Here is an 11,507-nt window from a genome sequence, read left to right as displayed (position 1 = left end):
TTCTACTTTTGCGATTTATAGAACAAAAATTATCATTTTTTTAAGTAAAAGTTGTGATTGAGGCTTGGTTTTTGATAACAGAAATTATGCTTGCCAAGTTATGATTTCTTATTTAACTTTTATAATTTATAAAATAAAATTTATTTTTTTAAATAAAAATTATGATTAGAACTTATTATTTTTAATAAAATAACATATTTTTTTTATTTTAAAATTTATATAATTTGAGAGAATTTTATTCTCACTTCCCGTGAAATTTACGCATAGTTGGGTGGCAAAGACATGCAACTCTATCTCACCCAAGCGGATAAAGTCGGGCGGCAAAGATCACCAATAACCCTTTCATGTTTTAATGGAGTTTCTATGTCACGTGGCATCCATGTGAAATCTTCCCTTCCTTGCCGCATTGCTATTCCCGTGCCTCTCTGGGCATGAATAGGTTGTCGTTGCATTCAAATTTCAGCGTTTCACGCTTTCCGGATTCAGCTGCTTGATTCACTCCGCTGTTGTCTCCCTGCTCTCTAATTTTGCCGTTCGTGTGTTACAATGACGAACGCCATGGGTCCTCCCCCTCTAAAAAACCCTAATTTAGCTGCAAACACAGAAACCAAATCCGCTGATAAACTCGCTCCTCCTCCTCCTCCTCCTCCGTCTCCTTCCTTAGGAGTTGCATCAGTAGATTCATTGAAGTCTGCTATGGGTCCTCCTCCTCCCAAAATTCCTCACGGTTCAAAGCCTGACTCGGTCCAGGCCAATTTGATTGCTGCAGATGGCCTGCCGCAGTCTGAGACGCTCCCTGAACCTGTCGAGGAGAACCCTGAAAGCTCTTCGGATTACGTAAGTGCGAAGTCTTCTCCGAAGCAATCTCAAAGCGTTGTGGCTCCGTATAAGATTCCTGCTTGGGGTGGAGCTCCTTGCCACGAGTTCTATCTTGAGGTTCTCAAGGACGGTTGCATTATTGATAAACTTCACGTGTAAGTGGTTGCATTCCTTCGTTACGTTCATGCTTCGAATAGAACATCGGGCTATAAATGACTATTATGACGAACTATCTTTGCCGACTAAATTATTGCACGTCTTGATTCCGGTACAGCTATGAGAAAGGGGCCTATGTGTTCGGGCGATTAGACCTCTGTGACTTTGTGCTTGAGCATCCAACTATTTCTAGGTTTCACGCAGGTATAGCGCATGCTCTTTTGGTTTTTTTCCCCTTACAAGAATCTTTCGATTTCTTCATTCTCTTCCTTTGTCACTAATTATGTTGCAGTAGGTTTAATTAATTAGAATATTAATTGACTAATAATTTGGTCGGCAATATGGTAACTAAATGAAAAACCACAAGCTGAACTGGTTTATTGTCAATCTGCATGTGCTGTCAATGGGGAAGAACCACGTTTCATAGGTATCACGCCAAGCATTCCGTACTATTTGATGCGAGACTTACGCATCCTATACCACGCAATCCCTATGATGGCATCGTCTTTGATGAGTAGATCTCTTATGGGGTGGACTTTGCGACACTTTATGCAACTTCCCCACCTTTAAGCACCTTTGGCAGGGAGCTCTTATCCATGCACTGTCCAATTAGCTTTGACCTTTGTTACTGAATGATAGGACCGTAGGAAATGCAGGAAACCCACCCTTGTCAAGGGAAATGAACTCTTAATGTACCATAACAAGCATCTCATATTTACTTTTAGTGGGAAATACACATTTCATGTTACCCAATCCACCTATTAAGTCGTGATATGGCTTATACTCTGTCTAACTCTACCATATGTAAACTAGCAAGGATGGATTGTGATAATTATCAAGTCAATAGACAAGGTTGTATTGTTTAGAACGTGTTAGCAAAGAAAAAATCAAGTTGAATGAGTCTAACAATGGTATGTATTATGAGTTTATGACCTTACATTTTTACATTCTTTGGCATTGGTTTGTTTTTGTGTTTATGCATTAAAAGGATTTGCTAGTTCCAATTCCTGCTTTATGTTATTATTTAGTTTTGGGGTTCATAATTTCCTCATGGAAACAACAAACATAATTGAAAACTTATTAGTCATTGCCTTTGTTCAGGTAGGTTCAGAAATCATACAAAAATGAGTTATTTGGTTAGTATGGGTTGTTCAGTCCTTGTTGGGAGGGTTGGGTCTTGGAAATTTTTAATGCCAAGACTGGGATCATCATTACCCTTGTGAGTATGTCAAGTTTTATTCAATTGCATGCTTCCTTGTAGCTTTTGCTTTTTATGTTTCTTAGTTCTAGCTCTCTTCTACTTTTATTGTTCTTATAATAAACATAGGGCTTTATCTTTTGCTGTCTTATGTGTTCTTTCAAGCTATTTTAAATGAGTCAACTTGTTCTTTCAAAGAAAACTGGATTTATGTTCTGAACATTGATCACGTCTTTTTATGTCTTTAATGAGAAGATAAAAACCCATTTGAGCTTTCTTCATTGAAGTAGCCAGTTTGATCTGATTGCTTGCATCTTCAAGAATTTGTTATTCATGAGATTACATATATTTTACTGGTCAAGCCACCAAGGAAGCATGGTTATTTATTTTTTTTCGAGTGCCTTGTGAAGCATGTCTTCCTGCAGACATCTAGAAGCCATATGATGGTTGATGAATGACTTTGTTTGCATTTGCAAAATAAATCAAGTTGTCCTTGATAGTTACAAATGTGAAGGTTCATTTGTTTTAGCCATGAATCTCACTGTGTTACTGTTTGCGATTGTCAGCTCTCCAATTCAAGAGAAGTGGGCAAGCGTATCTCTATGACCTTGGGAGTACTCATGGTACCTTTTTGAACAAGAATCAGGTATCACATTGCAGTTGTTATCTCCTTTTTTTTTTGTTTTTTTTTTTGAATAAGAAAAGTTTCCACTTATCAAATGGATCATACAATGTGGTTCATAGAAAGAGAGTGCTTCTTTTCATCATACACCAAGCCCCTACAATAAGGTGGTGGTTGATCAAAAGTGTAACAACTACCTACATTATAATTAGCACAAAAGTTGGCTTCTCCATGCATAAAATGGATGGTGACACAGAAGTTGGTTGTGCAGCTGTTATCTCTTTAAATATTGATACTACATAGTACATTCTTCATCCATGTGGACGCAGTGGTGGTGACTGGACATAATCTAGGTTGTTGACACAGTTGTTGCTGCTTGAAACTGAGTGAAAGAGTTTGTCAAATTCTAATCGAGGGATAATTGTAAATACACTTAATTAGATTACCATTGAATCAATGCAATGGTAAAGATAATTCCAGCACATGTAATTCAAACGATAAGTCTGTACATATATAGTAAAATACATCAAAAATCTTTACTGCCTCTAGGTGTTATGAGAATGTAGGGTAAGTCAAAATCTAATCTACTTATATTTATTAAATAGTCAACAATTTATTTATATATAGCTATCAGTAAGATATAAGAATTAAAGCTGTAACAATTAATTACAGCATTAACTAACAAAGGGCTTGGCCCAAGAGTGCATGAGGCCCAACTTCAAACAACTATAATTACAATTTGGTCGATCATTCATGTATTGAAGTTTTTGTTATAAAAAAAATAATTTCATTGAAAAGACTTGTTTATCTCATTGAAAAGACTTGTTTACTTCATTGAAAGATAACATATGCTTATTTATTTCTTGAGTCCTTTGCTAATGGTCTTAGCATAGAATTCTGTTTTTGACATCTAAAGAGGTTGGATTGCGCATCTATACTTATTAGTTCACTATTAGAGCTTTTTGTAATTTTATTGAGTTTTGAAATTTTCCTTGTTTCTTTAGGTTGAGAGTTTCATTAATTTCATCGTTTATTGTCTTATTTAATACAATTACTTCCTTTATCCAAATAAAAAATGTGCCTATATAATTAGCTAAATAGCTAGTTTTCCTTTCCCTTTTGACTAGGTGGAGAAAAACACATACATTGACTTGCATGTTGGTGATGTTATTCGTTTTGGATGGTATGTATCTTATTTTATGAAGAATTGTGATTTCAAAAAGTCTTATTCTTTCATAGTAGTGTTTATAGACATAGGAGACTGAATAACCCTAGGCAAAGATTTAGAATCTAACTAAAATAGAAACAAATGATGTGAAATAGAAAATCAATATAAATCCCTAAAAGTTAGTAGGACATAAATGATAATTAGAGCAGCAACTGTGCATAATTTCATGTGACTTATTCTAGGGTTGCAATGACTAGAATTAGGCCCCTATGGCCCTTGCCTGTCTAAAACTCCCCCTCAAGTTGGTGAATAGTTGTCAATCATTCCTAGCTTGCCTCTAAATTCTTCAAATTTGACTCTTTCTAATGGCTTGGTATAGATATCAACAACTTGGTATTAACAATAACAAGTGTTGGATGTGGGCCTTCGCCTATATTGGGCCCAGACCCACTAATACACAAACCTAAATTTCCTTTTAGGCTAACAACATCTATTTTCCCTTATTGGTCCTGCAATTAGTTTTTATTTTATAAGAGAGAGTTTAGGGATTTGATTATAATTTTTGTCTCTCGCTTCCATCTATATATGCAATCGAGTCTTATCAATAAAATACATAGAGAAAAATAGAATTATACAACAACAACAATAACAAGCTTTTATTCCACTAGGTGGGGTCGGCTACATGAATTGCAAGATGCCATTGTGCTCTATCATTTACCAAGCTTTTAGAAATATTATTAATTATTAATTAAGAGATCGCATTTAACAACTTCTAAGAGTGTTCTCTTAGGCCTTCTTCTACCCCTTTTAACAGGGCTCAAAATTATATGTGACTTGGTATGATAATTCGGATAGAGAGAGTTAGAGAAATTGAGGGGGCAGAGAGAAAAGAATAGAAGAGGTAGAGAGATTCTAGAATTAGAAATAGGCAATATACTGAATAGATCTCAATTTATTCATCAGCATAAGGAATACAATAGTCTAAGCTATTTATATATATCCACGCATACTAATTCCCCCTAGCGGGTAGATATTTGTAACTAACTAATGCTTTTATTATAAAAATATAACAATACCTCCCTCAAAGAGATCCTTGCCCTCAAGGATCAGTTACAACAAAAAGGGGAAACTTTTACTGGAATTGATACAAAGGCATCCGGGATGCTTCTTCATTTGGTAAGTGTTTCCACTTGACTAAAATTTTAGTGATGATTCTACCCTTCTTGTGTCCTACTATTTTTTACAAAATTTGTTCTGGTTCTATTGTAGCTGGAATTTTTGGCCAGTCAAGAGGTGGATGCCTTTGCTTAATTTTAGGATTAGGATATAGCTTTAATAAAGAAACATGAAAAGTTGGATGTATTTTGGATTCAGCGGGTAGTTCCAACTTGTAGGCAACAACACCTATTCGTTCAATGACCTTGTAAGGACCAAAATATCTAGTACTAGTAGCCAGCTTTTGTGTACTCCTTGTAGCTGCCGAAATTTGTTTGTATGGCTGCAACTTAAGGAAAACCCATTGACCAATAGCAAACTCTCGGTCTGTTTTATGAAAATCAGCTTTCTGCTTCATCAAATTGGCTGCTCGATGAAGGTGATGCTTCAAAACAGCCAACACAGCTTCCCTAGCTGAAAAATTGCTATCTAAAACATCCAAAACAGAATCATTAGGCAAAGAAGGACAATGAATAGGAGCTTTCTGATCATACAAAAGTTCATGTGGAGTTGCTTTAGTGGCTGTATGAAATGTGGTGTTATACCATCATTCAGCTTGTGATAACCACTTGCTCCAATCCTTTGGTTATTCCCAACACATACATCTAATATAGGTTTCTAAGCACCTATTTAGAACTTCGGATTGCCCATCTGTTTGAGGGTGATATGCAGTTGAAAGTTGCTGTTTAATTCCCAAAACCTGCAAAAATTCCTTCCAAAATTCACTCACAAATATAGGGTCACGATCACTTATAATTTCTGCAGGTGCACCATGTAGTTCATACACATTATCCATAAAAAGTTGTGCTAAAGAAGAAGCTTAATAAGGATGAGTAAGAGGAATGAAATGAGCATACTTACTCATTCTATCAATTAGTACCCCTATTGTGTCCTTACCATGTGATTTATGAAGTCTTTCAATAAAATTCATCGTAATACTCTCCCAAACTCGACTAGTTGGAAGAGGTTGCAACAGCCCGGGTGATGCAACAGCTTCATATTTACAGCGTGCATGAGTATCACATTGTTTGATAAAATCTGTAACATCATTAATAAGCTTCTTCCACCAAAATAATGCTTTAATCTTGTGATATGTAGCTTGCATCCTTGAATGTCCCCCTTGAGGGCTAGAATGTAACCATCCAAGGATTTCTTGTTCCAAAATAGGGTCTTGTCCCGCTACCAACTTTCCCTTCCTTCTTAATACTTCACCATCCCAAGAAAAATGGCCCCATATCCCATTACTCGCCTGAACCTTCTTCTGAATTTCCATGATGATAGCATCATTCTTCCAACTCTCTGACTTTACCCAGCATTTCTGTTGAAGAAGTGTCTAACACAATCTGCATTAATTGCTGTTTAGGAATTATGGAGAGAGCATCAGCTATAGAATTTTCATGCCCCTTTTTATACTGAATTTCATAGTCAAAACCAGCTAATTTGGCAATCCAAAAGATGTTTTCAGCTTCTGTCCCAGCAAATATTTCAGACTTTTCCAATCTGATCGAATAATGAACCTCTGCCTTTCCAAATATTGGTGCCAATGGAGCACTGCCAGCATCACTGCCATCAGTTCCTTCTCAAATGGAGAGTTATTGATGTCTTTCAGCCAATCCCTTGCTAAAATAAGCAATTGACTGCCCTTGCATTAACACAGCTCCCAATCCTACTCCATAAGCATCTGCCTCAACTATAAATTGTTTTGAAAAATCTGGAAGTGTGAGAACAGGAGCTGAAATCAGAATATCTTCAAGTTTATTAAATGCTTCAGTAGCTATCTATGACCGTTCAAACCCATTTTTCTTGAGAAGAGTTAAGGGCTTCATTAAAATCCCATATCCTTTGATAAAGTGCCTGTAATACCCTATCAAACCTAAGAATGCTCTTAATTGCTTAGCATTCTGTGGTTCCGGCCAATCAGCTACTACTTGCAACTTCTTTGGATTAGTTCGAACTCAGCCATTCCCAATCAAATGCCCCAAATACTCTACTTCTTTGGCAGCGAAAGAGCATTTACTTTTCTTGACAAAATAATGCTTCTCTTAAAATAGAGAAAACTTGCTTCAAATGCTGCGCATGGTCACTAATATTGGCACTATAAACCAAGATGTCATTGAAGAATACTAGGACAAACCTCTTAAAAATGATTTGAGAATGTCATTCATAGCCCCTTGAAATGTTGCTGGGGCATTAATTAACCCAAAGGGCATAATTAACCATTCATAATGTCTACTCTGCGTTTTAAATGCAGTTTTATGTACATCTTCTAGCCTCATTCGGATTTGATGATACCCAGTCTTTAAGTCCAGCTTTGTAAACCACCTTGCTGTGCTCATCTTCCACTAAAGGAATATGATACTGGTTTTTTATGGTCTTCTTATTCAACTCTCTATAGTCTATACACATCCTCCATGTACCATCTTTCTTTTTAACCAAGACAATAGGAGCTGAAAAAGGGGAAGAGCTTTCTTGGATAACCCCATTTCGAAGAAGATCCCCAACTAGTCCCTCAATTAGATCCTTTTGTGCAGCAAGATATCTATAAGGCTTCAAATTAATGGGATTAGTGTCTTTTTGTAGAACAATGGGATGATTATGACCTTCCCTAAAAGGTGGTAATCCTTTAGGCTCCTCAAATCGGTCAGAAAAATCTGCCAGAGTAGTTGCAATTTCTTTTGGAAGCTTTTTAGGGGCTTGAATTTGCAGACTTGTTGGCAGCTCTGTAACAGATTGTGTGAAATAAATTTGACCTTCCTGAGAGTCCTTCCTCCCTAAATGTTTTGATTGGACCATCCTCAATTGATTAGGAATGTTAGCTGGGAGCTTATGTAGCTTTCCTTCAGACCAGAAAAACATAGTAATGGTCTCATAGTTCCAAAATGCATTTTTAATGTTTTTTAGCCAATGTAGTCCTAGAACCATGTCATATGAATGTAGTTCCAAAATTTTGAAGTCAAAAGTGAAATCTAAGCTTTGCATGCGCCACCTGAAACCTTTCCACAGCCCATGTATTTTTAATTTTTGCCCACTAGTGAGTTCAACCCATGACTCATGAGTATTACTTGATTGCCACACTATTTTTTTGGCTAAATCCAGATCTAAAAAATCATGCGTGCTTCTGCTGTCAAGGAGAATTTAGAGCTGTTTTCTATCATAGTAACCCACAATCCTCATTGATGAAGTGCCTTCAATTCCTTCTATTGCATATAACGAAATTAAGGGTGACTCCTCTTTTGGACTATCATTATTTTCTGGTTCTTCAGTTGACTTTTCTTCATCTGTACTTTCTTGAATTTCAATGAAGTGGAGCTGCATCTTTTGTCTTTGGGGATGTTTATGATCTTCAGAAAATTTCTCATGGCAATAGAAGCACAAATTCTTGCTTCTATGTTCAGCTTCCTCCTTTGCAGTCAACATTTTAAGAGAATTACTGCCACTTCATGATAAAGAATTATTACTTTTAGGAAGAGAAGAGAATTTTCCCTTTTGCTGGGTCCTATTGCTTAAAAGAGCATTTTTATAAGACCAAGTGGTGGTCTGGTTCGATAAAAATGCAGTCTTTCCCAAAGTTGATGGAATTCTTGGAGCAGCGTATGTAGGAGTCTTTTCACTAGTCTTCCTTTCTGCCATTCGTTGAATCGAGATCTCCTGCATGCGAGCTAGCGATTGAGCCTCCTGAAGAGTTTTGGGTTTAAAAAGATGCCTGGGTCTTGCATACTCTTCCATCAATCCTTCAAGGTAAACATCAACAAGATATTCCTGGGAAAGTTGAAGCTTGCATGTGATGCTATCGAACTTGTCATTATAGTCTGCCAATGACCCTTTTTGGCACAAACGCATCAAGTCGCCCATGGGTCTCGTGCACAGGCCTGAATCTTTTTGTAAGCCACTCAGCGTACTGCTCCCAGGTAGGTTCGAAACCACCCCATGTCTTCTCTATCGTGGTGTGCCATGACCACGCCTTCTCATCTAGTTAGATACTCGTTGTTTGTACTTTCTCATCTTTTGGGTTGTTGTCCAGTTCAAAGAAACGTTCTTACTGCATAAGCCATCCCACTATGTCGGATCGAGAGAACTTAGGAAACTCCATTTGTAAATTGAGTCTTGCATCGATGCTCATCCCCATTATGTCTATCATCCTTTCGATCACACCGCCCCTCTATTTTGAGTTCACGACTTCCTTTTCTTTCAGGATTGGGAGGGCCTTCTTCTCTTTCTCGCATAAGAAGTTGTAGCTGATTAGAGATGCCTTCAACCATCTCTGTTAAAGTATCCATCTTTTCGAACCTTTCTTCCAATCTTGTGACACGATCATCCATCTCTTGTTTTTTTTTGGTTTCGGGTTTGTACCATAAACTATTGTGTCTGGGAACAATTTCAAAATTAATGGCCGAGGATTGGCTAGCTCTGATACCACTGATGTGGTATGATAATTCGGATGGAGAGAGTTAGAGAAATTGAGAGGGTAGAGAGAAAAGAACAGAAGAGGTAGAGAGATTCGGGAATTAGTGACAATAGACTGAATAGTTCTCAGTTTATTCATCAGCATAAGGAATACAGTAGTCTAAGCTATTTATATATATATCTACGCACACTGATTCCCCCCAACGACTATATATTTGTAACTAGCTAATGCTTTTATTATACTAATCTATTGAAGTTCTGGCAGCAAATCAATCTCTGAGATCCATGAGTGGTCTTGTCATAGGGATGGGATTTATTATAAAAAATTGATTCACTGAGACATATGCTATGATTTTTTATTGGGACTCAATGATACTTTTGAGGATATTCGGGTTCGAATAATGAGCATGAGGCCCCCTCCTACGCTGGAAGAAACCTTCAACATGATCCAGTGTGTAGAGTGTAGAAAAATGTTGACCTAAAGCTCCACGATATCAACCTCTCTTCCGAATAACGCTTCTACACTTGCTGTCTGTGGAGCTTAAGGGGAAATGAAGGGCAAGAAAATTGGAAAATGGTGTGATCACTACAATAAGAGTGGGCATACCAAGGACGTTTGCTGGAAACTACATGGAAAGCCCCCAAATTCCAAAGTAAAGCCTAAAAATGAAGGAAAAGGGACCTAAAAGAGGGCCTTTAAGTATTGTAGAGTTGTTCGTTTTCCAAAAAATCCTAGAAAAGCATGCTTTTTCAACTGGCATGAGTGAGACAAAACACCCTTCTGTAACTTTGGCATGATCAGGTACTGCCCTCACTAATGCTTTTAGTGGGATAGGCAACCTAAAAAATATTTAGATGGTTGATTTAGGAGCTACTGATCACATAATAGGTTTCAGGGAACTCTTTTTTGATTTTAATGAACATTTTGAACATAAATATGTTGAAGTGGCTATTGGTGAATTTGCAAAAGTCATAGGTTTTGGGACTATAATTATTTTTGAGCATATTATCTAAAAGAATGTTTTTATTTGTTCCAACTATTAAATGTAGTTTATTGTTTGTTAGTCGCATTGTAACTCAAGCAAATTGCTTTGTGTTTTTTGCGAAAAGGGGTTGTGAATTTCAAGACTTGGCCTTGGGGAAGATGAATGGCAATGTTAAGGAATGGAATGGGCTTTATTATATTCATGGATCTCCATCCAAGAATAATCCTATTATTTATTCTATCATGACCAGTGAAGAGCTTACTTTATGGCACTCTAGGTTAGGCCATTCGAGCCTTCAATATATGAAATTTTTGTTTCTTGATATCAATAATAAAACAAATTCTGAATTTCATTGTGATACTTGCAGTTTTAATAAGCAGTTTTGACATTCTTTTCCTTCCAACTCTAATACTCCAACTCACCCTTTTTCCCTTATCCATAGAGATGTATAGGGACCATCAAAATTTGAAAGAAGCTCCAAATGTAGGTGGTTTGTCACGTTTATAGATGCTCATGCTCGATTGACATGGTTTTCTCTAATGAGAGAAAAATATGAGTTTTTCATCATCTTCAAAAATTTTCATGTATTTATTCAAAACCAATTCCAAACGTCAATTAAAGTTCTCTGCAATGACAATAGAAGAGAATATTTGAACTCAAATTTCAAAAATTATTTAGAACAATAAGGAATACAAAAATTTCTTGAGATATATCCCAACTCCCATCTTACTACGTCCATTCTAAAAAGGGTTTTCGGATGCATAGCCTTTGTATATAGTGAAGGTGGTGGAAAGCTTGACTCTTGTGCCATCAAGTGTGTTTTCTTAGGCTATTTTTCTTCCCAAAAAGGGTATAAGTATTATTCCCCCATTACAAAGCGGATATATATAATCAAGAATGTCAAATTTGTTGAAAATCAATTCTATTTTAACAAATCAT

The 11,507-nt window shown here is 36.7% G+C and overlaps 1 protein-coding gene across 1 annotated transcript in view; it reads left to right on the top strand.

The window, feature by feature from the left end:
- The first annotated feature begins 355 nt into the window (after positions 1 to 355).
- The window catches only part of LOC129315063 (uncharacterized), a 62,499-nt gene continuing 51,347 nt past the window's right edge, over positions 356 to 11,507 (top strand). The window contains exons 1-4 of the mRNA XM_054958577.1: positions 356 to 974; positions 1,094 to 1,179; positions 2,740 to 2,819; positions 3,923 to 3,978. Of these exons, the coding sequence (XP_054814552.1) occupies positions 547 to 974; positions 1,094 to 1,179; positions 2,740 to 2,819; positions 3,923 to 3,978 (650 nt within the window). The 5' untranslated portion in view covers positions 356 to 546. The remainder of the gene's footprint in view (positions 975 to 1,093; positions 1,180 to 2,739; positions 2,820 to 3,922; positions 3,979 to 11,507) is intronic.

Source organism: Prosopis cineraria, unplaced genomic scaffold (assembly GCF_029017545.1).
Source record: "Prosopis cineraria cultivar Desert tree isolate PC_DT_omini unplaced genomic scaffold, ASM2901754v1 PC7, whole genome shotgun sequence".
In the NCBI taxonomy this organism is placed as follows: domain Eukaryota; kingdom Viridiplantae; phylum Streptophyta; class Magnoliopsida; order Fabales; family Fabaceae; genus Prosopis; species Prosopis cineraria.
The sequence above is the reverse complement of the archived record's forward strand: the minus strand, read 5'-3'. Positions and strand labels throughout refer to the sequence as shown.